The 26,990-nt window shown below is 39.5% G+C and overlaps 1 protein-coding gene across 1 annotated transcript; it reads right to left on the bottom strand.

The window, feature by feature from the left end:
- LOC149320009 (matrix metalloproteinase-20-like) lies at positions 1–26,990 on the bottom strand. Its single transcript, XM_089508255.1, has 9 exons — positions 26,824–26,990; positions 16,623–16,771; positions 14,791–14,916; positions 12,532–12,732; positions 9,001–9,127; positions 7,087–7,223; positions 4,869–5,025; positions 2,359–2,462; positions 1–101 (listed from the first exon to the last, which is right to left on the bottom strand). Exons 1-9 carry the CDS (start codon positions 26,973–26,975, stop codon positions 1–3), a joined length of 1,254 nt encoding a protein of 417 aa, XP_089364381.1. The 5' UTR covers positions 26,976–26,990.

Here is a 26,990-nt window from a genome sequence, read left to right as displayed (position 1 = left end):
TCAGCAACCCACCCAGGAGCTGGATTTCACAATATGAACAACATCTTCCTTTTCTCTGTCATATTTATAGGCTTTAGGACCAGAAAAGAAGTAAATAAATCCTACAGAAAGAGGGAGAGGGAAAGAAAGAGGAAGGATTAAAAATAAGAACATAGGATATGTTACAAAGTTCTTTCTCAACACTTCCATTTAGTTAGTGAGGTGAATTTCACACCGTGTTTGTTTTGTTCAAATGTACCTACTTATAAAGGTATAGTAGTAGCAGCACAAACATGAAGGCTAGGATCATACATTGCACTGGTAGACCCTACATCTACGCCACTGTACCTATACAGTAGGAGATGATGGAAGGTGCTCCCTTTGCCTGACAATTCTCCCTCATGTAACAACAACAGCTTGGGGTTAGAGATGTAATTCTTCATTAATTTGCTTCTCAAAAGAGTAATTTTAACAATTTTCTTCTTGTTGAAATTCTTTAAAAACTATGCAGTTTTCTAAAACTATTAGCAGTTTGAGACATATCCTACACAAAATTTTCAAATGGTAATTTGTGCAGAAAACAGCATTTTCTGTGGTGGAAACACTCTTTATGCACAGTAATATAATTTTCTGCCCCCCAAAAGCTGTTTCTAGCTCAGAAAAATGCTATTTTATGTGCAAAACAGCCGTGTGTGAATTTTGCATAGAATAAATTCTAAACTATGAAAATTCTTATCAATCCAGGATTCCTCTCATCTAGGTTTCAACACTTGAAAGCTCCCCTTTTTACCATTTCCCAAGGATTTTTGCATATTCATCCCACTATGGGCATAGGTCTTCTTATTAAGATATCAGTCCCCACACTACCTTTCTAGGTTGTTACTAGTCTTTTTGCATGTATTTTGATCTGTATTTGTTTTAATTTTTGTTAAGACATCTTGAGAATTTTAATGTTGGGGAAAGATGGAATATAATTGAATTTATAACCATAGCTATAACAGCAGTAATAATAACAACATTACAACAGCTACCAATACAGTGGTCCCTCTATATTCGCTGGGGGTTAGGGGTGAAGGACCCCCATGAATGTGGAAAAACTGCAAGTAAAAAACACCTAACAGAATCTCCAGGTCCTCCAGTGCAATTCTGTGGTCAACATCTGCCAGAAGTTGATCATAGAGTGATGCTGGAGGACCTACAAATGCCTAGAGAAGTTTTTTCTTTAGGAATTTCTAGGTTCTCCAGCACAACTCTATGGTCAGCTTCTAGCAGAACTGCACTAGAGCATTTAGAGATTCCTAGAGAGAACATATTAATCTAAACCACAAATAATCAAAGGCACAATAGTCAAAGCCTCAAATGTGGAGAGCCAACTGTACTACCACTAATGCTGCTGCAGGAGATTGCCTCTTTTTCAGTGGCATAGGCATTTTCTAAGGACATCCGTCTTCTGATGATTGATTCTGAGGAAGGACCTCTAAAGAGCAGTGGCAGCTGCACTGACAGAACGAGGTCTTATCTACACCAGATAGAATACTCTGGGCTGTTCCTGGAATATTCTGGCCCTGGATTCTACCTATTACTTCTGCAATCTGGAGTGAGGATCTGTCTACACATGCATCCTGATGTGCCTCCCAGTGCCACTGCTACTGATTCACGTCACTCCCTCTGAGATCAGAAACGAGTAGCTCAATACCAACCACATGGTTGGGCACCTTGTTGAGCCTTCAGCGGGAGCAGCTCACACCAACCCTGCCACCACTGGGTGGCACAGTGGGATTTGTGTGGAGACATGCGTCCTGCATTGCTGCACAGTGCTCCAAATTTTCCTGCCAAACCTTGAGCAAAATATGAATTTTTAAAATATGATTTAGGTAGTTTGGGTGGATTTAGTGTGGAACTTGACTTCCCTTGTGAAGATAGTCTACACTTGAATCAGGGCTTTAGCCCTGTATCATGTAAACAGATCATGATGAGGGCAGGAGGAAATTAGTGTAATTTGCCAGTTTATACATGCCCTGAGATGGGAGAAGGGTGGGACTGGTGCATCTCCTCCACTCTTAAGCATTGGAGAGTTCAGATCTGGATATTCAAAAGTGATAACTACAGAACATGATATCATATTTTATTTGGGCCTAATTTAGAAGGAATAGCATTGGGAGCAAGCTGATGCTCTGAGATGCAGAAATAGCTAAATCATCATTCCTAGTCCAAGAAGGTCATTGGGTTTTTAGTGTTGGAGGCAGTCCAATCAGTCGTATGAAGGATGGGTTGGCTACAGTGAGAACTGAGGCCTTATATCTAATACCATTTCATTATTCCATGATGTAAAGATCAGACTGTCCTGAGACATGACTTGGTTATGTGGAATATACTCACCATTCACTTCTACAGCCGCGTCTATTCTGCCATTGATTCCTGAGAACTCATCCTCAATACTCTTTGGGAAATCCTTCTCCATTTTCCTTTTTACTTCATCATAGCTTTTAAGAGAGAAAAGAGAGTCATGAACAGGAAGTTTGTAACTATATATATCTTGATATCTATTTATAGCTATAGCTGGTCATTTATTTATGCAAGATGTTCCTGAAAAAAACATTTCACTGTAATGATTGCAATAGAGTTGCAAGCCTGGTTTCATAATTACTTTTGAGCATGTGTAAGCACTGATGTACTGTGCTAATGAAAATATTATCTTTGTTCATACTAATGGATTGGAATTTGTGTATATAATTCAATCCATCTGTTTCTCTTTCTGGCTTTCCTTTGTAATTTTCTTGTTCAAGGACTGAGACCTTACTATATGACCAAAAAGGTTGAAATATTCAGTCCAGTTGTTTCTCTTCCCAGTCTTCCTGCACTGTTTCTATTTCCACTTTCACAACTATGTAATTATGGCATAGTTGTGGTTTTACTATTACTCTATCAGCGCATCTGAAGATGTAGATTTATATCAATGAAAACTATAAATCAGTTGGTCTCAAAGGTGCTGTTGGATTCCTTCCCCACTCCCCTTTTTCCTATTTATGCTTCAACAGACTAACAAGGCTATTTGTATGAAAACTGGCTAAGAAAGTACCCAGGAATCCCTTCAAATAAGGAGGTATCTGATAGCTGTTTCACCATTTGCGCTGAAATTCGGTGGTACATGGGCACAGATGTGCCCTTCAACTCCATGACTAAAACAGCCACCAGAAATTTCCTGGGATATCCTCCTGAAGAGTTGGTAAGCTACGAGTCACACCACCACTTCTGCTGCCACTGCCATTGGCTCTGTCTACTTAAGTATACAAGTGGATCTTTATGTGCCACCAGTATTAAAGAGAATTTTTGTCCCCACGTTTAACTCTAGCCTTTTGATAATGTCTGCAATAAATCTGGAATGTGTATATGCACAGTTCTTTCCACGTGTCATATTCCTGAGTTCTCTTGCTCTCTAGCTAGTAAGCCATGCATGTAAGTTTCTGTGCCCATTTGAATCATGGGTTTTTTCCACTTTAATTATCATACTTATCATTGTCAGTTAAAGAGAGCCATCATGGCGTAGTGGTTTGAGTGTTGGACTATGATCCTGGAGAACAGGGTTCGATTCCTAGATTGGCCATGAAACCTACTGGGTGACCTTGGGCAAGTTATATACTTTCAGCTTCAGGGGAAGGCAATGGTAAATCTCCTCTGGCCAAATCTTGCCAAGAAGACCCCATGATAGGTTCACCTTTTGGTCATCACAAATCAGAAATGACTTGAAGAAACACAACAACAGCAACAACAGCAGTTAAAATTAAGCTCTGGTGCCGTCTTGCCCAATTCTGTGTTAAAAATATCTATAGGAATTACCTGGATAGCAGAATATTTAATGCCCAAACAGGCATGGCTGGTTTCATAGTTGCATGCTGATTAAGATTAAAGAATCTGTATCTCAGTGCATGCACAAAATGAGCTCCAGCATGAGAAATGGATGAACTTTTACTCAAGGTAAGTTTCATACATGTAAAAAACAACAACAACAAATTCATTGCATATAGGAGGCTATCTATCTATCTATCTATCTATCTATCTATCTATCTATCTATCTATCTATCTATCTATCTATTGTATGTGAGTGTATGTATGAAAAATAATAGTTTCAAACCAGAATAATTTAAACTTTGTGTTGATCTATTGAAATTATTGGATTGACAGTAGTTATGTCCAATCTATATAGTCTAATGACCAGATAACTAAGTTCAGTCCAATAGTCCTGAGCAATCTGGATGACTTTTATTTATAACTGCACAGTTATTCATATTATTCTCTCTCTCTTTACTAAATGTATGGAAAGATCAGCTAAAATACAGAGTTTATAGCTAATTATTTCTCAGTCACTTTTATCAAGTATCTCAGGGCCTGGAAAGTTACTTTTTAATGAACTTATATTATTTGTTTAAAAAGTGATTTGTCAATGTTACTTATGCTATAAAAATGGGTTATCTACATTATTCATTGCATTCATTATTATGTTTCCTTTCCTTGGGGGAGAAAGGAAACCCATAGGATTCCTAAGAGGGCAGCATGAAAATGGGGAGGATGTTGTTTAAGATGTCCTGAAAAGTAACTTCTAAAAATAACTAGAAAATAATATTAATTATACCAGTGAAGTATTCTTGTTCCTGCTTTAGTTACTTTTGAAATAAAACATTGCTATGCACTCAATCCCTCTGTTGCTGCTTCTCCTGCTAACTTGTCATTGGCAAGTATATTACTTAGAATTTGTTGCTTCAAATCCTGGACTGATCCAAGACTTAGTATGAGAAACAGAAAACATCACATTTTTCTCCCTATTTTGTATTGTGTGTGTGGTGTGTGTGTGGTGTGTGTGTGTGTAATATGGGAGGTAAGGATAAAGGAACCTGTAATATTCATCTTCTACAAAGAAGAGTGTCTTCTTTTCATCCCTCAGGTGGACAGCTGCATCAATGTGTAGTATATTCCCAGGAAACCCAAAGTCTGCAATGGTTCGTGGAGGACCTTGTATTTGGAAACCACGAGTTGTCCAGTAATGAGGGCCTGGGGAAACAAAAAATAAATATGGTATTGTGTGTGTGTGTGTTTCTGTGCATGCACATGTGTCTGCGTGTAGCATCAAGTAATTTTGATTAAGGAGTAAAGACCCCGATGGATTGATTAACAAACAAAGGTATTATTATATAAGCTCCAATAAAGGTAGGAAGCTATCTCAGGGCGTTATGCTAACATTGAACTAAGCTAGTTTCACTTTTAAGTAAACAGTGAAAAAATAAGTAGGGCAGAATGGGAGGAGATGGAAAGATCCCCAAGAGCATTGGTTTACATCTCACAGAGGTTAGAATAGGTGGATAAGAGCGTAGGAGACTTTAGGTTACTTAAAAATACTTAACCATTTTACTGCTGCTATCTCCAAGGGCTAGTAAAGATTTTTCCTACTGAGTTTAAGGAGTTTTTTTGCCACTCTCCCTGCAAAAAGCCTGAACTCCTGTGAATAATGTGGGGCTCTATCTTCAACTGGAATGAGGAGTATTTTAATTGTGTAGACTAGCCCTAAGACATCTTTAATTCTTTATGTGCTGAACATTGTTCATTTCCAATGAAAGAAAATGTTATATTCCCTTCTGACACACTTATAGCATGAATTTCCTGATATCTGACACATGTAGTCAAGGTGTGGTCCTATGGATGTGGGTTTCTCAATAAATTTGCTTTTGGTTCTTGCCTGAGGTTTCACACACAAAAAGAGTATCATCACCGGCAAGACCAGAATATGTTGATGGTGGCCTGTTTGGGGCTAATAGGCTTATGATCTTTGCAGGTATCAGTTCATGAAATTCTGATTCACCTCCACATGATTATTTCTTCCAGTTAGTCTCAAATGTGCTACAAGATCTCTCTATGTACTGATTCTACAGACTAACACAGCTATATCTTTGAATGTTCCCAATCTGTGACAGTATGATCTTTTGTGGTACAGTATTTGAGTCTGGTATTATAGGGAGCCCTGGTGGCACAGTGGTTAAATGCCAGTACTGCAGCCACAGGTTGTGAGTTTGATCTCATGAATGATATTGAAATGTACATGCTATTGATATTGCACTGCTCATAGGTGAGCATAATGAACTGGAAGAATGAAAAAGTGGTAGAATGGACTGGACCACTTTCCACTTCAGGTGGTGAAACGACATATCTGAATGTTTCTTCTGTTAAAAAAATCCCTAGACTCACAGGTTGGAATCCTATTTGTGTAATAAGCTTGGTGCTTTTGCAGTGTGACTGGTGCCCTTGCACTTTCTCATGATTGTGAAATAGTGGCAAGAACAAGTGGTTCTGGAAACCCTATACCTCTAGTGCCTTACTTACTTTCATCATCACTTCTTCCCCCCTCTCTCTCCATCTCCTCATTTCTGTATCTTTTTCTCTCCCTCTCCATCGTTCTCTTTCTTTTTCTCCTCATATTCCTCACATTAATATTCTGTTTGTAAGGAATTTCGCCTGTAGGGTAGCATTCATTATGGGTATTGTTTAATCTTCCACCTCATGTGTGAAGAGCAAGCTTCGAAACTGCCTGAACAGTGACAGCAGGGCCACCCTGAAGCTGTATCTTCTCTACAACATTATTACAGTGTGATACCACTTTAACTAAAATCATGGTTGCATGCCTTGTGTTTGTAGTTTGGTGAGATATTTCAAATTCTCTTTCTCTCTGAGTGCCTGCCTACAGAGAATTTCAAGTGCCTCACTAAACTATAAACCCCAGAATTCCTTAGACTAGAGCTATGACAGTGAAAGAGGTTCAAAACTGGCATTGCAATTCAGTGCAAATACATCCCAATACACTTTGCTACCTGGAGGTAAAAATGATGCCATCCTTCCTAATTCCTCAAACAGAAACTGATTGGGCCAGTAGTGAAACTTTCTTCGATGTTGGTAATAGGACTAAAAGGCAACAAGGTATATAGGGCGGATGAACAAGAATTTCAACACATATTGTCTATACACAAATGAGAAACAATCCTTGCTATGCCCAGCCTTTTTTTTTCTTTTGTACAAAGCACACACTCCAAAATGGGTTCACAAATGGTTTCAAAAGTGACCAACCTTTGAAGAAATAAGCAACTCCTTTCTCAGGCACTTCATAGGCGGCATCTACATTGGACATGAGTTGAGGGAAAGAGCTTCTAATGGAGAGTGGCTGGACGCTGGCTTTGAGTTGAGCCTGCCTTCTCCAGAACAGCCTGTTTAAGAAGAAGAAAGAAGAAACAAAATAGGATAGGTTTATTTCTCTTGTTGTTTTGAAATAGTAAAATTACTCGTTTCTATTGTTGTTTCCAGGGGGAAAATAACAAAACATACAGGCTTTGCTCTTATTTCAGCTTGGTGGAGTGTGAGATTACACAAAGCCTAACCTGTTCTTTCCTGACTGTGAAATGGACATGTGCAGCCAACCTGTCAGCTGTGAGTGTGAGGGTGTTGGAGGTTGTGCAGGGATGTACTGGGCACTTCCTTCTGTAATGACTATGTACAGGTTAAATAGGAGTTTATACCCTAAAGGGACCAGATCCTGTCTGATCTTGGAAATGAAGCAGGGTCAGCTCTGGTTAGTACTTGGATCAGAGATCACCAATGTATACCAGCTGCAGTAGGCTACATTTCAGAGGAAGAAACTGGCAAAACCACCTCTGAGTATTTGTTGCCCCCCAAAAAACCTATGAAATTCATGTGATTGTTGTAAATCAATAAGCAGCTAGAAAGCATACACACATGTCTGATTCTAGGCTCAGATTGTTTTTCTTTTCCAGTACAGTTGACAGAAAAGAAAGGGGCCAATCTTGTTTCCAACCCTTGACTTGCATTATGTTGCTTTTAAAACTACATATCTGAAGCCAGTAGGGCTGGGCCCCAGACCTAGCAAAACTGCTAGGCATTTCTGCTTATAAGCTGTGCTTCAGAGCCTGTGTTACTATCTTTCCTTCAATATTTTTAAAAAGGGAAAGGTGGAATATAAATGGTTGAATAAGTAAAAAAGGTGAGTGTATAAGGATAGTTCTCCACATTATAATTTGTACCAGAACCTGAAAATGTTACTTCTGCTCGAAGTCAAAAGTCATTAAATGTGGCATTAAGTTACAACAGTGTAGTTATGCTATAAGTGTGCTACACTAACTGTCTATTGGAGTGTCCAATTGCACTGACAATTGTGAAACTTCCATCATGCAAACGTGCATTTCCATTGTGCAACAGCTGATAGGTCCCCAGTCATTACTCCTTACAGTGCTTTGAAAAGCACACCTACTTTCATAAACAGTTATGCTGATGGATTTCATATGCACAACCATAACTAGGATATGACCCTTGGGCAACATCCTACAAAGTGAAACTGCCAATGTAAAGGTATTTAATGTGGTGTATGCCATTGATAAGATTCTGGTCACAAAATCTGAGCCAGCAGGGTAGCTATCCATGGTGGCTGGGAGATTCTGGGAACTGTAGTAGCAAAAACCAACATTTCTAAGTTCTGGTTGTACTGGTACAAAGGCACATGTATGTAAAATACAGTATAGACTTCTAGTATTAATTGATAGCTGCATATCTGTTAATGATTCCCTGCAAAATATTGTGTAAGCAGTGCCCCAACAAATAATGGAGATACAAGCTTTTTTTTTTAATGAAGAAGCAAAGCTTATGTGTGTTGCTATATCATACTAGTTCTCTGCCACACATGAGCAAGCTCCCCATTTGGCAAAAGAGCCAAGTCATTCCAAAAAGGGAAGCACATAAAGGGAACGCTCAAAGTTCAGTTCTTCAGAACCAAGTTACATGTGAAGCAATATGGTTGCATCACAAAGGTATGCAGCTGGTGTCCCCCCCCCCCTGAAAATGGTGTCCGAACTAAATAACCATATTTGGTTAGTATATCTAGGAACTACTTTTGAACGAACCATTAAAGCCTATATATCTTTCAGAAAATGAAACCAGCAAGCAACGGCAGATTTCATAAACTGGAAATCTTACCTATCCTTGAAGAAAAGAAGTTCCCTTCCCAGCATTGTGACAGCATCGAATGAAAATCTGGAGTCACAATGGTCTGGATTAGTTGGTGCTGGTGCTTTTGGTACAGGCTGGTGTGGGACTTGGGGTACTCTGGAGCCACTTTGCCGTGAGCCTGAAATACCAAACACAGATTTGTTTGACCAGGCAGTGAAAATTAGTGCAGCTCTGGTGAGCAACTTAGGAGACTTTTCTAGTCCTAGAAACATCAAAAAATTAAATGAGTGAAAAATTAAAATTAAAGGATGGAACTGGTCAGAAATTGATTTGCCATTTTCATTGCTGAGGTTTTAGATTTTTGGGCAGTGGCTGAGGGCAGCCTATTTTATGCAAATAAACTCTCTTTCAATTAATTTTGGGCATAGGAGTGCTCTGTGAGGCCCTATAATATATCACATTGGGGGCCAATTGCAGTTTATGGACTATATTTTCCCCACCTATACTCTAATGTCATGCAATATTAGTTGAGCATGAAGTCACTGAAGGCAATGGTCCATATATATAAGTAGTTATACAAAGGTTTTTTGTTGTTGTGTGCCTACAACTCATTTTTTATGGTGACTCTGAGTGAATTTATCACAGATTTTTCTTGGCAAGTTTCTTCAGAGGGGGGTTGCCATTGCCATCCTTTGAGACTGAGGGATTATGACCTGGCCAAGATCACCCAGTGGGCTTTTATACTTGAGTTGCAACTCGAACCTTGATCTCCAGAGTTGTAGTCCAACTCTCAAACCACTGTACCCATGCTAGCTCTTTGCTCTTACACTTACCTGGGTGCAGTATCAATTGAACACAAGGAAACTTACATCACCTATGTCTAGACATGTATAGAACTGTGTAGAGCCAATTTGATGTAGTTGTTCAAATGTTGGATTAAAACTCTGGGAGGCCATGGTTTGAATCCTTGCTTATCCATGGAAACCCGCTGGGCAATCTTCGAAAAGTCATACTCTCTCAATCTTAAAAGAAGGCAATGGAAAACCTTTGACCAAATTTTGCCAAGAAAACTCTAGGACAGGATCACTATAACTTGGAGGGCACATAACAACTACCACCACTGAATCGTATAGTTAATCCATGCATGATTTCTTCCTTTCTCCCTTCCTTCCTTCCTTCCTTCCTTCCTTCCTTCCTTCCTTCCTTCCGTCCTTCCTTCCCTCCTTCCTTTTCGTTCTTTTTATTTATGAATATCCTCCTATACATTAATATATACTCGGTGGTACTTTATTTTATATATGCCTGAGCCAAATATCCCCAGGATAAAAATAATTTTTGGTTAGCATAGATTTTTGTTCCTTTAAAAAAATTGTTTATTTTTTTCTTGAAAAAAAGTGAGATTATTGAAATATTAACATTCAATATTCACCTTGATAGATGGGATATTTTAGTTCTTAGAGGCTGCATCCACACTGCAGAAATCATCCAGTTTGACACCACTTTAAATGCCATGGCTCAATGCTATAGATTTCTGGGGATTGTATTGTGTGTGTGTGTGTGTGTGTGTGTAAATTTTAGCCTTCTCTTTTGGAGCATTCTGGTGCTATACAACAAATGACAGTTACCAGTATTTCATAGCATTGAGCCATGGCAGTTAAAGTAGTGTCAAACTGGATTATTTCTGTAGTGCAGATGCAGCCAGAGCCATGTTGTGTTGCAGAATGTATATAGAACTAGATCTTCAAGCTAGGCATTTTGTGACATTGGTACCTGAAGAGTTGTTCATGAGTTTCAGCTGCCTGACATGGAGAGTTTTTTTGAACAAAGAAAAATAATTTGGGGTGAAGGAGAGAACAAAATTTGTCATGATATCTATTGCATTCATGCTGGTTACATCTTTTTACAAGCAAAGACAGGTGACAGATACTTCAAACAATTGTTACACTTTGTGTGAATATGTCTCTTTTGGCTTTGCATGATTGGATGTTGTAAAATAGCCTAGATTTTCCACCTACAAATGCTCCTCCAGACATGGGTTATTTTTATACAAAAAATATACTCATGCCCCAGATTAAAGCATTGCATTGGTGTTTGTTAATGCCCCAAATAAAACAAAAACCAAAAGTCCCCTCTGACATTTTCATTTCCTTTTTCCCTCTGACTGTGTGGCTGCGGTGTCCTTTTCTTTCCTAGATTTCTCACAGCAATGCTCCCAGACACTCAATGGTGAGAAAATGAATGGGATGACATCACCGCACTCCGCAGTCATCAGATCTGTCTACTCATGTGATGATGTCACTGAGAGCAAGTAAGGACAGTTGTGAGTGAGAGCAGAGTTGGGTCAGGTTAAAAAGAAAGAAGGAAACTTGATTCAAGAACGGAAGGAAACTTAAATTTGGTATTCTTAAGAAAACCAAGTATGAACACTTTGAATCATCCATATAAGTTCATCATATGATTGTTTTTGCAGAAGCACTATTATTTTTTCTCCAGCTTTGATGAATAATGCAAAGCATATTTCTAAATGACACACAAAGTGAAAAATTGCAAACTTCAGCTGATTTCCAACTAATATCTATATCATAATATAAATACAAATATAAACATGTATTTTCAAATCTCATTAGGCATTCCCCATTCTTCTCATTCCATGTATCACAGTATGAACATTTTAAAGCATATTTTGTTTAAATTTAAAGATGTGTTTCTAGCTGTCAAAAGTATTTGAAAGGGAAGGATCCATCTCACCACTCTATCTGTTTAACTAGTATGCTGGATATATAATATGTAAAGCTGGATGGGTCTTGGAAGGAACATAACAATTTAAGACATGCCGATGACACCATATTACTCGCAAAACCAGAAAAGACTTGGAATAACTATTGAAGAAATTTTAAAAAGAATGTGCAAAGGCAAGGTTACAGCTGAACGTGAAGAAAACAAAAATAATGACAACAGATGATTTACATAATTTTAAAGCAGATACTGAAGACATTGAAATAGTCAAAAATATCCTATATCTTGCCTTCGTCATTAATCAAAATAGAGATTGCAGTCAAGAAATCAGGAAAAGACTAGGACTTGGAAAGGCAGACCTGAAGGAACTAGACAAGATCCTCAAAAGTAATGTTATATCACTTATTACCAAAGTCAGAATTGTCCATGCCATTGTATTTCAGATTTTTCGGTATGATGGTGAAAGCCGGACAGCTGATAGGAAGACAATTAACTCATTTGAAATGTGGCCCTGGAGGAGATTTTTGTTGATACCATGGACTGTCAAAAATACAAATAAAGGGGCCCTAGAGGAAATGAAACTTGAATTATCTTTAGAAGCTAAGATGACTAAACTGAGACTTTGGACATATCATGGAGATGCAGTTTTCTAGGCAATTAAATATAGTAATCTATGCATATATCGAGGCACAGTGGTGGTTATTGTATTTCTTTTTTGTCCATGGGTTTTAGAGAGAAGAGCATAAAGTTCAAGAGGATTAAATACAGGACAGAAAGGAACAGAGGATGGATAAATCTAAGGAATTTAAAGAATTAGGGCACAGAAGGGTTTGGGAGAAAAAACTTTTAAAATGTTCTTACCATACAGTGACTGGATTCCTTTCACATCATCTTTGGGAAGATGGAAGCCAAATGGATGTTGATATTTGTATGTTGGATACATCAGTGCTGATGGGTCAGTAGAATGGGCAAGACCCAGTGCATGGCCAAATTCATGAGCAGCAACAGTGAATAAATTAAATCCTATGTAATACAAAACAATGTGGGTTCTATAATTCACATGAGGTTTATGTCATATTGTCAACATCAGTAGTTTCTATAGATGTTATGCCCCCATCGTGGCACACTATGAAATGATTGTTGTATACAATTTGATGGATTGCTGTACCGCTGTAATGATAAATGGTTATTTTCTTTATGAGTGCAATGATCTATGATAGATTGTGTTTAATTCAAATCAAGATGTATTATCAACTAGACTAGGGATGAAAGCAATGTTCAGCAATATGTATGTAGCAAGAAGAGGTTTAGCCAGCAATGAATTTGCATTCTAGCTCAGGAATAGAAAAAATGTGGTGTGTAGGCTGCATGTGGCACTTGGACCTTACAGGCTGAATGTCTCCTATCTGGATTTCCAAAATTCAAAATTGTTCACATAGGTGGCTGGATAGTGACACCGTTGCTTTCTGATGGTTCAACGTATACAAATTTTGTTTCATACAAAAATTATTAAAAATATTGTGTATGAAATTACTGTCAGGCTATGTGTATAAGATGTATACAAGAGATAAATGAATTTCATATTTATACGTTGGTCCCACATCGCCAAGATATCTCATTATGTATATGCAAATATTTAAAAATAAAATTAAAAAAATCCAAAATCCAAAACATTTCTGGTCCCAAGTAATTCAGATAAGAGACACTCAGCCTGTATTTTTATGGCCCCTAATACTTCCTGACAGTCTTCCAAAGCCCCATAACCCCCAATTTTCTAAAAAAACAAAACAAAACAAAACCCAACCCAAACCAAACGAAACCAAGCCAAAATAATAATAATAATAATAATAATAATAATAATAATGTAATTTTTGCCCCTAAACTGCACAGAAAAATTCTCAAACACATGGAAACAGGCAGGAACATCTCCACCTACCCATACCAAGCCCCCAAACCATACTACCACAAATGCAATTTTGAGAGGGACTCTGAAGAGAAATGAAAGTACTGGGATGTGCAGGGGGTGTATTGTGGCAGTTGAACACTCCTGAGCTATCCCTGAATCTGTTATGTCCTTTGATAGTGTACTGTTTTGTTTGTTTTAAATAGATTTTAAATGGTTTTACTTCTGGGTGTTGTTTACTTGTATATAATAACAATGTAATATAATATAATATCAGTATAATAATAGCATGACAGGGGGGTGGACTGGATGGTGCTTGTGGTCTCATCCAACTCTATGGCAGGTTACAGACCGCCTATTTGGGGCGGCCTGCACCCACCCCTTTCCCCGGTGTATCGGGGCCTCAGCTACCAGAACGGCAGTCTCCGAGGCCCCAATCCGCCGCTTTTCAAGCCATGGGGAAGCGGCAAAAGGCCATTTCCTTGCGGCCTGGAAAGGGGTGTCCTTGGGGCTTCAAGCCCCAAGGACACCCGGCGGCAGCGGGGAGGAGGAGAAAGGGGCCACTCGGCCCCTTTCTCCTCTGTGTCGCTGGTGCAGCCATTTGAAGGCTGTGCCAGCGACACAAACTGCAAAAGGAGCTCCGTTTCGGAGCTCCTTCTGCGGCCGGGGAAAGGGCGCACTATGCGCCCTGGCACGGCGTGATGACGTCATGTCCACGCCGGCCCATATAGAGGCGGCATGTTCGTGACGCCGTAATGGCGCCGCCGTCTACATAGGGCGCTGCCGTTTTGTACGGACTGGGTCTGTACTAGGGTTAGGGGTGTCCAGAAGGGACACCCCTTCCTAACCCTAGTACGGACCCAGTCCGTACTTTAAGTCCCGTGTGTAATGGACCTATGATTCTATAACAATATTTTTTACTGGTTTTAGTAATTTGTAAGTTTCCTTGAGTACCAGTATTGAGGAAAAGACAAGCGACTTGAATTCCATACACAATGCTATTTCTCAAGGGTGAAGACTCAAGAGTTTGAGTGATGATTTCCTCAAGATATACCTTCTTCATATGCCCACCTTTTTATGCACATTGAACTTCATCTCATTTATTTCGGCCACAGCTGATTAGTCATGCAAACTGTGCCTTCTGGAAATTTTAAGTCATTAAATGGTTTTGCTCATACCATTCATTCCCATTGTCCATTTTTCAGCGTTGTCAAAATGGGTGTCTCCACCCAGTCCTTCCCCAGGTGCAAAAGCATGTGCTAAAGTCCCCCGTGGCCCATCAAATGGATAAGAATCTCCATGATCTAACAGAGAAGAAGAAGATAATGTCATGTCACACTCATAGCACATGGTATCTCATAGTAGCCATTGGGGTGGATATACACTACATCCCAGGATTCTGTAGGATGGAGCCATGGTAATTAAAGTGGTGTGTCAAACTATATTATTTCTACAGTGTAGAATTCAATTAGATTAACAAAATGTAAACTGCATGATGCTCACAGTTGTGGTTTTAGAATGCCTCAAGATCACAACATGGGTGTTTTCAGAGCTTGGAAAAGTTGCTGGTTTTTTGGACTACAACTCCTGGAATTTCCCAACTTGCATGGCCTGTGCCATGCTAACTGGATGGTTCTGGGAACTGTTGACCAGAAGATTAACCCTTGAAACTGCTGGCTGATAGCATGAAATTTGGTAATTGTTATGGAAGTGCTGCCCAAGTGTGTCTATCATTTGATGCAAAGAATGCTTTGGCCAAGACCTTTCATCATGAGCTGTGATGTGTAACTATATGGTAATGCTACATCACTGATATGATATACACTATGCAAGATGTCCCATTATGCAGTGGGGGCTCCCATTGCAAAAAGGGGCACTGCAAAAGGGCAATATTTTCCTGGCCCACAACTTTCCATTCTTCTTAGTTCTGGATTAGCAGTGCCCCATGTCTCTGGTGAGTGCCATTGCCCGTCTTCTCCTTGTGCTGTCATTGCATAAGGGGAGCCTGTCCTAAAAAGTGCTGTACTGTTGTGCATCAACTATTGTACAATTGGCACAGTACTTACAATGTTTGTATAATGGTCCCAATGGAGCAGCTACAACAACACTTCTCCTGGGAATTTTACCATTATGCAAAGCTGCAGTTCTGAACTACATTATTGCAAGTTGGTTTACAACTCTATAAATTCCTAACAGGATGCCAGACAATGTCATTTTCATTCATGGTGATAGTTTATGAATTAGAACCATATCCCTCTAGTTTACCATTTGGCTTTTTAACTGTTCATAATGCTGTCTTTCTCAAAATTTCCATAGCTTTTGAAGCTGCCTATCATCCCATTTTGGGCTTTTTCCTTCTTTTAGGAGGAGAAAAAACTTTTAAAGCTATGCAATGTTTAAAGATGTTCAACATTTAGTTTTACGCTTCCTCTTTAGGAAAGCTCTGTAGCTTTTGTGGAAAAGCTGCATGGCCTTTCAGAAAACTATGCCACTTTTAGGGAAGCTCCATAGCTTTTTTTAGACGATTATGCTGTTTTCCATCATTGTGGGGAAAAGAAAGTTTCTCTGTTTCAGGAAGAAAAAATTATTGCTTTTCTCCATCATCTCTTGAGAATGGGAAAACCTTGAATAGGACTGGGAACAGGAGCAAAAGTCTGTAAATTACGTTTCCCCCACATTCCTAGTATTCTTCCCTTCCATGTCTGGCAACTAATGCTCATTTATTATAAATGCTATCTGGAATCGAAGGCTTTCATGGCCAGCATCCATAGTTTTTTGTGGGGGTTTTCGGGCTATGTGGCCATGTTCTAGAAGAGTTTCTTCCTTCTAGAACTCTTCTAGAACATGGCCACATAGCCTGAAAACCCCACAAAAAACTGTAAATGCTTTCCTTTGTATGAATGCCATTGGTTTACAAAGCTTATCTCAGCAGACAAATAGTCTTACCCTTATAATCATAATAACAAAACATTTGGCATCAAATATGGTGGACTTCACTTAAAGGACCTACCTCCACTTTCAAATGAGATCATGATATCTGCTTCTCCTGACGTTGTCTTTACAAAGTTCAAAGGGGCAGCAGTGCTCCATGCTTTCAAACCCATCTCCACAGCCTTGTCCACTTCTGAATGACTTAAACTGGAGGTATATTTTTTCACTCTGGAAAGAGAAAAGGCACATTTCAGGATATATAGGGGCTCGATCGATGGGTGGCTCTGTGCTGCCCATCTTTGCCCCACATCGTAGCCACCAAACAATGCGGCAATAATGTTCTGCCAGAAAGAAGCTGCCTAGAGCGGCTTCTTTTTTGTGGTGCCGTAAATGGGAAAGGGCACCACCATGATGCCACTTCCTGCCAGTGACATCTGCAGGCTGTGCAGCACGTGCATCATCATGGTGGCCCCCATGTAGATGAGGCCGAGCCATGATGGTGCCGCCAGCATGTACTAGGGTTCAGGAGCGTGCAGTTGCTCCGTTCTCCTGAACCCTAATTTTGGCCCCAGGCCATAGATACTGCAATAGCCACTGGATTTTAATCAAACTAGTTGGGAATAAAGTTATTAATAAATTTTAAAGAAGAGAACATATTGTATTTTGCTCATAGATTGTGGAACAAGAAATGAACACCCATAAAAAAAGAGCTAGAAAAGAAGACCATTTCTCATAAAAGTACCGCATTCCAGGAGGTCCTAAAGGATGCCCGTACTATCATGCACTAGTTCTGAAAGCACACCTGGATTTTCTCATCTGCCTCTTGTCTTCCTGACATGACTGTGAGGTGGCCATGGAAGATGGAGGGCAGCTGAGGAGACATAACCATGTTGGGAGAATTGGAAATAACGACGAGTCCTCTGGCTGTGTTTTGATAGATGGCCGATCCTCAGTTACCTGCAACACCTCCCCCCCCCCCCCCCGGCATGACCACATAGTGATTGAAGGAGGGCATGGAATGGCTGAGAAGACAATGAAGGTATCTTTGGTACTCCTGGAAGTCCTCTGTCAGTCCTGGAGAATAACATTATCATTGTGTATCTTGCTATTGAAGGAGTCCTGGTGGTGCAGTGGTTAAATGCAGGTAGTGCAGCCACAGCATTGTGAGTCCTATCCCAGGGCTCCAAGGTTGACTCAGCCTTCCATCCTTTTTTAAGTCAGTAAAATGAGCTTGTTGGGGGAAATTGGCTTACAGATTTAAACTGCTTAGAGAGTGCTGAGTTCACTATGAACCAGAATCTAAATAAAAATGTTATTGGTATTGCTGTTATAATATAGCTGGGCTAGCTTCAGCTGTGCCCTACCTCCCCAGGCACTGCATGATGGTGTTGGGAGGGAAAAAAGAAAACAAAAAAGCTCAGGGCCAGGGCTTCTCATTAAGCCAGCAAACAATTCTTCTCACTGGAGAATTCTTGGCCCTCAAATACCTCCCCTCCAATTTTTGAGTTTCCAATCCATTTCTAATTCCAGCTAAAAGAACACTGACCCAGACAGTGTGGGCAAGTGAGCAGACACTGCTTTTGTTTCTCTGTCTTCCAGTCACTGCTTATCTGGGCAGCCAAAATCATGGGACTCCAGAAGTTAGCAGTGGGCCCCTAGTGGGGATTTCAACAAAAATCAGTGAACCAGTCAGAAATACAGGTGTTCCTGAAGAATGTGGTCTACAATAAGGATGGGGAGGAACTGTCTTCCCTTGTCTTGCATAAGTGACATTGCTGCTCTACATGATAAGCACTTAACATAGTGATTTCAGCTCCCAGTCCACTTTGATGTTGCAGTTAACCCCTACAGATTTGCTGCAGTGGCGGTTGGCATTACCTGGTGCAGTAACTCATGGTGCATCTGTCACACTGAGGTTGAGGAATGAATGTGTTTTCAGTATATCTGCCAGATCTAATAATCAGGCACCTAATGGTGACAGCACCCTTCCATTGACTTCTTCCTATACCATAAAGAATCCTTAGTGATGTTTTTCGTACTAATGTTACTCATAAATACTAATTCCCATATATCCCCAAGTGTAATGGTAACAGCTGTGACTTGAACAACTAACAAAATTAAAATTATACCTTTAAATTACAATACCCCTATATGTAGCCTAAATGTGCATAGTTTCATGTAGGTAAAGTGAAAATTTGGTAGGACTTGATGTTTTCTTGGTTTTTAAAAATATTTTTATTAAATTTTCACAAATTAAAATACATCATATTGCGTCCGTTACATTTTATAATTAATTGAATTTTCATCTTTTGTTCTTCCTTGACTTTCCATCCAGATTGTACTTCATTCAATAATATGTTGTCACTTTATATATCTCATTTATATTTACAATTTAACATTGTTCTTTATATTTATAATTCTCAACTCTGTCTTTACCATCTTTGCAAAGTTCAGTTCATCTTACATTATCTTATTTTATGTTACCTGTTTGTTTACTGATAGCAAGTGAAATGATTGGGACTTGATGTTTTTAAAGAAAATTTGAAAAGAATAAAAATTTTAATTTTCAATAAAAAATTTAAATTTTTGATTTAAAAAAAAAAACCCTAGGCCTCTCCTTTATCCTCCCACAAAGCCTCTCCCCACTCACACCATCTCCTCAGCATTTTAAAGGGATGCAGGTAATTGCCACAGTCTATTTCTGCCAAAAGGCAGATGTTTGGGAAGCAGTGATGTCATCCCCCCCCCCAAGTAGGTCAGTTGGTGCAGCTTGAACCCCTTACACTCCCAGTGATGCCACTGACTGGCTATCCCCCATGTAATATGCATGACTATAAGTTACACCAGTTGGGAAGCAGCTGGATTGAGCTGAATCATCCATTTCGGAATGAAGTGAAAATACTTCTCATTTCTCAAATGTGAATGGAGTGATAACAGGCCAAGAGCATATGGAATACCTCTTAGTCAGTCAAGAGGATTTACTGTTTGTGCAAGACATATATGAAAAGGGACACTGTATTTTGGCGTTTCTAGGCCAAGAAGAAAGCTAGGGAGTCAAAAAGAATCCAGAGACCATCTCATCCTATTTCCCACCCACTCTGGTCTTCAATACCATACTTGCTCTTTGAGGAAAACTGAAACTGACCAGTAGGTCACTTTCTGATTTTCAAAAATGGGATTTGAGCCTACTGAAAAGATGCAGTGGAGTACCATGCGTTATGCCATAATGGTGGCTTTTGGAGACATAGTTCTTCACTTTATGGTCAAGATTAGAGGAGGGGTCAAGGAGGAACCCAGAGGTTGCACAATGGTCTATATGGGCCTTGAGCTGCCCAATTGCCACTACTGTGGTAGAAGTGTTTAAGTGGGAGTGCCTGGTTTTCAGGGAAAATGTAGATAATAGTGAGCTTGATGGAAACCTGGTGGTATGGAGAGAACCAGTGGAATATAGTAATCTCTGGACACAAATGCTGTAGGATGGCAGAGAAGGGTATATAGAGGTGGTGCTTCTCTGAAAATCAAGTTAGGCAAATATCAAACTTGAAACAACTTGTGGAGGGGCTAAGGCTTCTACAGAAACACTGTAGGTGACAGTATCAGGCACCATATGCAATGTAGTACTGGGAAAATGCTACTATCCCCCTGACCAAAATTCTTGGAGTGATTTTGACATATACGTAATATTGAAATCAGGGAAGCATTCTAAGTGGAAAGAATTAAACTGCCCTCATCTTGGCTGGATTAATGGTATTTTTGGGGTTATGAGAAAGAAAGAAAGAAAAGAAAGAAAGAAAGAAAGAAAGAAAGAAAGACCAGAATCCAATATGACTTGTTACATTATGCAATTTTATGTATATTAGCTACATAGCAGAGGTGCTAAGAAACACTGTTAGTGAATTGTGAAGGTGTGTAACACTGGCAAGAGTGCCCGATGCACATCGTACATTTTGCTGGCTCCATTATGTAGTAATATAACAGCAGTCATCTACTGAATACAGATGTCACACAGCTTCACAATGCAGATGTAAGTCTACTTACAAAGAAGTAAGGCCTCAACAGATTCTGGCCAAAATTTGTACATATCTTTAATGACTGTGCCCTTTAATGATGCTCACAAGTAACCCACAGCAGGGAAGCAACCCTGGAACTGATGTGCTGCTTAGGATCTACTGGGAAATGTAGGAGTTGGAAACAGTGATCACAATGCTGTCAAATTTAATTTATACCCATTGATATTGATTTATATGTAAATGGATAAATGCCAGGGAATTCCAGCACATATGTTTAAAAACTAGGTGGGATATCACAAGCCTGTTAGCTTCCAAATACATTGATGGAAATAGTATTGAAGATCAAATTCGTAGGCATATAGTAAGTAAACAGTGTTGAAAAAGTCACCAAGGCCTTCTGCAAAGGTATCAGAATCATAGCTCCTGCCATGCTTGCTAGCTCTATATTCTGCCATCTTTGCTATCATGTATTCTGTATATGCTTTGTAAAACTGGATGATAGGATATTCTACACTATTGGTGATGCTGGATGGAAAATTGTTTCTCTTCCTTGAGTTGGGTAATGAGCAGCTGTGAAGGGAGAACATATGAACTGTGTGCAACAAGGTTAGTTCTGTGAGAATGCTTGGTATGGAGAAGAATGGAGGGCAGTCCTGGGAAAAAAGGAATATGTTGGTTTGAAGCTGAATGGGGCGTGAGAGCACAAAAATGTTTGAATTGTTAAGTGCTTTTAATATGCTGTGTAACTAAAAAAGTATCAGTCCTGACAACACTGTTATGTTGTGATCAACTCAGTTTTCTGAAGAGAATCATAAAATCATAGAATCAAAGAGTTGGAAGGGCCACCAAGTCCAACGCTCTGCCATGCAGTGATACACAATCAAAGCACTCTTGACAGATGGCTACACAGTCCCTGTTTAGAAATTTCCAAAAAAGAGACACCACCATACCCCAAGGGAGTGTGTTTCACTATCAAACAACCCTTACTGTAATGAAGTTCTTCCTAATGTTGAGGTAGAATCTCTTTTCCTGTAGTTTGCATCCACTGCCCTGTATCCTAGTCTCTGGAGCAGCAGAAAACAAGCTTGCTCCATCCTCATCATGATATCCCTTCAAATATTTCAACAAGGCTATCATATCACGTTTTTTAACCTTCCCTTCTCAAGGCTAAACATACTGAGCTCCCTAAGTTGATACTCATAGGGCTTGGTTTCCAGACCCTTCACCATTTTGGCCACTCTCCTCTGGACATGCTCCAGCTTGTCAACATCGTTTTTGAACTGTGGTGCCCAGAACTGGATGCAGTATTCCAGGCAAGGCCTGACCAAAGCAGTATCCAGTGGCACTATTACTTCCCTTGACCTAGACACTATACTTGTGTTGATGCAGCCTAGAATCTCATTGGCTTTCTGTGTTTCTGGACTGCATTTAGCCAGTACATGACAACAGGTAAATTGTCTCTCAGTAAATTCTTACAATGTATTCAGAATGTCAATACATCTGAAGATAGGGATATTCAAATGAAGATTATTTATTTGTATTTTCAAAAAGCTTTATACAAAGTCCTTTTCCCAACAACCTTGAGCAAATGGACTACTTATGGGACAAATGAAAGTATCTTTGCATAGATTTTTAACAGGTTGAAGAAGAGAAAGCAGGATGTAGGAGTAAGTGGTCAGTTCTCTCAACAGAAAAAAATTATAAACCATGGGGTCCCAAGGATCTGTAGTGGAGCCAGTTCTTTTCCATTTGTTCAAAAATGACCTAGAATGAAGGGTTGAACACCGATATGACTGTATTTTCTGACAAAATTAAAGTCTTTAGTGGTCAGAAGAAAAATGAATCATGGTTAATTTTGAAAGTATCTACTTCAAGTAGGGAAATGGTCATTAAAATGGCAAAGACTGTTAAAGGGTTGCAAGATGGGGCAGAATGTTCAAACTTCAGGTGGACATTGACAGAATCTGAGTTTGTGGTTAATGACTAAGAAAAGGTTATTAGGATTGTGGTATGAGAGCTTGATAAAATATTGAACTAGTGCACAGAAACTGTAAAAATGGAAATTACACATTGGGCATAATCTTCACTTGGAAGTAATAATTGACAAATAATTTAATTACCTGCAGTGAGTTGGGGCCTGGGAGCTGGGGGAGTCAGTAAGGATATAACCAAGTCACTTCCCAAAGTTAACATAATGAATGCTAACAAAACTGCTTTGACTAGAATTCTGTTAGTTACATACACAGATACTGGCTGGCACTCTGTTCATTAATTATGATGTTGCAAGCCTGACTTACAACACAGCAATTATATTAATTTACATTTACATTATTGTACTATCACAGAGCTGAAGCAGATGGGCAGAAAGGAGCAGCCAAAAGCTGCCCCCAGTCCAATTGCTCTGGGGCCACAGTGAACACACAGCATGGCCCTGGGAGTATCTCCTGCTGCAACCCCAAATAGGTGCAGAAAAGATCTGCTCCTTCTGGGCTCAGATTTGGGCCACCTTAGGAGGCTCCAGCACAGCCCCAGGGAGGCTTCTGGATACTCTTGGGGCATGCATCATGTTAACGTCATGCTCCCAGAGTGGCCAGAAGCTGCCCCATCTGTTCGTCTGTTTTGAACCACAGTGAGGAGACAAGCACCACATACTCTAAGATGATCAACTGTTTATTCAGTGTTTAAAAAGCCCGGTGCATTTTGAACACACTAGGCCTTCTTCAAGGGTTGAAAACAAATATAAATACACTTAAACTATAGTATTTAAAAATACAGGACAATACTCAGCAATCTCTGATATACAAATATCCTTATAGAGCAGAGGTTCCCAACCTTCCTAATGCCGCGACCCTTTAATACAGTTCCTCATGTTGCGGTGACCCAAACCCATGAAATTATTTTCGTTGCTACTTCATAACTGTAATTGAATAGGTGTTTTCCAATGGTCTTAGGCGACCCCCATGAAAGGGTCATTCGACCCCCAAAGGGGTCCCGACCCACAGGTTGGGAACCACTGTTATAGAGCCTGAAGAAGGCCTCATGTGGCTGGAACATGTTGGGCTTTTTAAACATTGAACTAACACTAAATAAACAGTTGACCATCTTAGAGCACATGGGGCATGTCTTCTTTTTGTTTGCTGCTTGGCTACGTGCTTTCAGTTTCTTACCTATACTGGGCCACAGTGAACAAAGTGCCTCCAAACCTACTTTTCAAGCCATGCTGCGCCCCTACAGAGGAATTTCCAGGGTGGTGATATGATGATATGATTAGTCCTCTCCTTGCTGGATCCTATTGCAATTGCCTGTTGCAATGTGCCCTGCTAGAAGAAGAAGACTGGATGTGTTATTACTCACCACCATGCTTTCCAACTCTGTGGAGATGGTAGGAATGGTGGTTGCATGGCTTAAAAGGTAGATATTTGGGGGTAGCATTGTGAGATGCAACTAAGTTATCATATCTATGAGCCTTATCACATGAGAAAAGAAAGCCAAAACAGTGGAAGAGTAGTGGTTTTCTCTGTGCCTCTCTGCATGCTCTTGTAGCTCTTCTACTTCCTGAGAGAGATGGTCATAAAAGTGTGCCTTTTGCCAAACTGATTTTTTAGCATGACAAAAGACATGCTTTTATGACCATTTCCCTCAAGAATAAAGTGGAAGTGCTATGACTTCATGCAGAGAAGCAGGGAGAAAGCCCCTGCTCTCGCATTCTATTTTTGTGCTCTTTTCACATGTAATAAAGCTCTATGTCATTCTAGCTATATCTCCTTATGCAGAATCTTGGCCATGAGGCTACTGTGTGAATGTATACAGAACAGCTTCTGACATAAGGAGGAAGGAGCACCAATGATTGCTGCCACTGTCATCAATCCACTCCCAAAGCTTGAGGCTACTGTGTTAATATGCACAGAATAGCCTCAGACATTGGGAGGAGGAACACTATTGATCATAGCCATATGCACATTCACATGGCAGCCTCAGACTTCAGGAGAGGCTATGGCTACTACAATCTCTTGAAGCCAGACCATGTTGTGTGAATATCCACACAGCAGCTTTGGGCTTTGGGAGAAGGGGTGGTGGATGTAAACTTGTAAATAATGAAATCTACGGATGTCAAACCAGCAATGTGGAGGTCTGAGTGTATATGTATATGTTTCATATGTATTGTTATAGGTGACACGATGTGAAAGAAATTGTATTTCTGGAGAAAGTGCTCCCTCAAGTGGTGAAGGAAGTCTCATTTGAAAAGCATGACATTTGTTGAAACTGCACAACTCCTATTGTTCATGTTTTGTTTCAGATCTGATTAGATTTGGAGGAAAAAGTGTGCAAATTGGAGGAAGGAATACCAATTTAAGATATGCAGATGACACCATACTACAAGCAGAAAATAGTAAAGACTTGGAATGATTGCTGAAAAAAATCAACGAAGAAAATGGAATGCTCCCAGGTTGGTCTGCACAGGGCCTAAATGACTAAGGCTGCATCTGCACTGCAGAAATAATCCATTTTGACATTGCCATGGTTCAATGCTATGGAATTCTGTGAACTGTAGTTTGTTGTTGCACCAGCAAGGAAGAAGGATAAATGTCTCACAAAACTACAGTTCACAAAATTCTATAGCATTGAGCCATGGCAGCTAAATTGATGACAAACTGGATTATTTCTACAGTATGGATGCAGCCTGAATCTTGAATTTCAGAGGCAGATTATAAGTTCTTGATGATTTCACACACATCTCACTTGGCTATAGAAAGATAGGATACAGAATGTTTTTTTGTGTGGATGAATGTGTAGAGTATGCATTCTTACAAAGCAGTTTCCTCTGGTCTGAAATAATTAGTTCTTCAGGAAGACAACAGCAATACAATTTTAATGCATATCTCCATATCTGCCCTTTGAACTGTGTGTTTGCCCTAGATGTAGGGGAAAGGAATGCTCAGTTCTGCTCCCGCTCCCCTATATTCAAGAGTCTATTGTGTCTGGAAAAATGGGTTAATTCTAGGGAAGAAACATTCCTGCTACTTGTTTAATAAAAAATATAAACAATAAAAGTTTAATTTATATCTCGCTTTTTGTTACCACAATCAAAGCGGCATACAACCTTTAAAAAATACAATATATACAATTTCCGCCCCCCCCCTTAAAAAAGGATTAAAGAATTCTATCCATTAAAATTACAGACAATAAAATCTAGAAACAATAATACAATAATAGAATAGTTTAGTTTTCAGTAAAAGGGGTTAGGAAGCTCTAAATATTTCCTTCCCACACTTTATTGTACAGACTGTTCCACTAGAACATGAATGAAAGGACAAACCTATCTCCTCCATTTACACTCCTCTAATTCTTAGTAACTTTGGTTAGAGAATGACAGATTAGATAAAGACATGGCTTATTGTTGAAGGAATTACCTCTAGAGTGGATTCATGGTAAAATACTTTTATTTCTTCCTTTCCTTCACAAAGAGGCCCATATAGGATTTACAAAAATACATATACTCTTTGAAGTACAAGAAAATACTTGTCTGTGATTAAAAATGACATAGAGATAAACAGACAGACAAGATGCTAACTGTGGAATTAAAGCATATTCAGAAGACTTTATTAGTGACAAATGTGATTTTCATTAAAAAGTAAACAAGGGCATTTGCAAATGTGATGTCCCAGACTAATATTTCTGCAGAAGTTCTGTTACTGATGGAAAATGTGCTAACAGTTTCTAACCACTAGCCGAACATCATGTCTGGTTTATTCCTCATTTATGCCTGAATGTGCCAGCAGCTTCCTTTTAATGTTTGGTATGAAAAGGTGATATGAAAAATTTCTTTATGCTCAGTCATCTCTTAATGCTTACCAATATTGCTCAGCAAGCAGTTAACATCACATATAAGCTGCAACTACACTGCAGAATTAATGCAGTTTGACACTGCTTTAACAGCCATAGGTTCAATGCTATGGAATTCTCGGTTTTTCTGGTGCCACAAAAACCTACAAATCCCCAGATTCCATAGGATGGAGCTGTGTCAGTTAAAGTGGTGTCAAACTGCATTAATTTTGTAGTGTGGCAACAGCCCTAGTTTGGGAACTGAGAATAATGAATTGAAAGCCAATCCTATATTTTGAGGGTAGATGATGAGTGCATCCAGAATCAATATTAAAAAATGGGCAAAATTCTCCGCTACCAAAGAAAGTGCCAGATGTGGATATCCCTCATCTGAACAATGAGACGAAAAGAAAAAAATTAAATTTTCAGTCAATCTGATCTCATTACCTGTATGTCAATGTACTCTTTTTCCATTTTGGTTCTCCTGGGAAGAGTCGATAGTTTGCTATATCAGGGACACCACATCGAGGCCTCCTTATAACATCCATGGTACTATAGTCCAGCTTCCCAGTGACTTGTAACCCAAAGAATGCCTGCATTTGCTGAACCTTCTT

Source organism: Sceloporus occidentalis, unplaced genomic scaffold, assembly GCF_023333645.1.
Source record: "Sceloporus occidentalis isolate IW3139 unplaced genomic scaffold, rSceOcc1.0.p SCAF_2, whole genome shotgun sequence".
In the NCBI taxonomy this organism is placed as follows: domain Eukaryota; kingdom Metazoa; phylum Chordata; class Lepidosauria; order Squamata; family Phrynosomatidae; genus Sceloporus; species Sceloporus occidentalis.
Note: the sequence above shows the minus strand (reverse complement) of the source record. Positions and strands in the feature narration are given on the sequence as shown.

What these genes read in the sequence shown, in the direction of transcription:
- LOC149320009 (XM_089508255.1), bottom strand. Translation starts at nt 26,975, where the DNA reads ATGCAGGCATTCTTTGGGTTACAAGTCACTGGGAAGCTGGACTATAGT. An exon ending in TTTTTCTCCCAAACCCTTCT is followed by an intron (nt 9,128 to 12,531) that starts GTGCCCTAATTC and finishes GTGGCTCCAGAG; the next exon opens with TACCCCAAGTCCCACACCAG. An exon ending in CTTCTTTTCTTCAAGGATAG is followed by an intron (nt 7,224 to 9,000) that starts GTAAGATTTCCA and finishes CTTCTTAAACAG; the next exon opens with GCTGTTCTGGAGAAGGCAGG.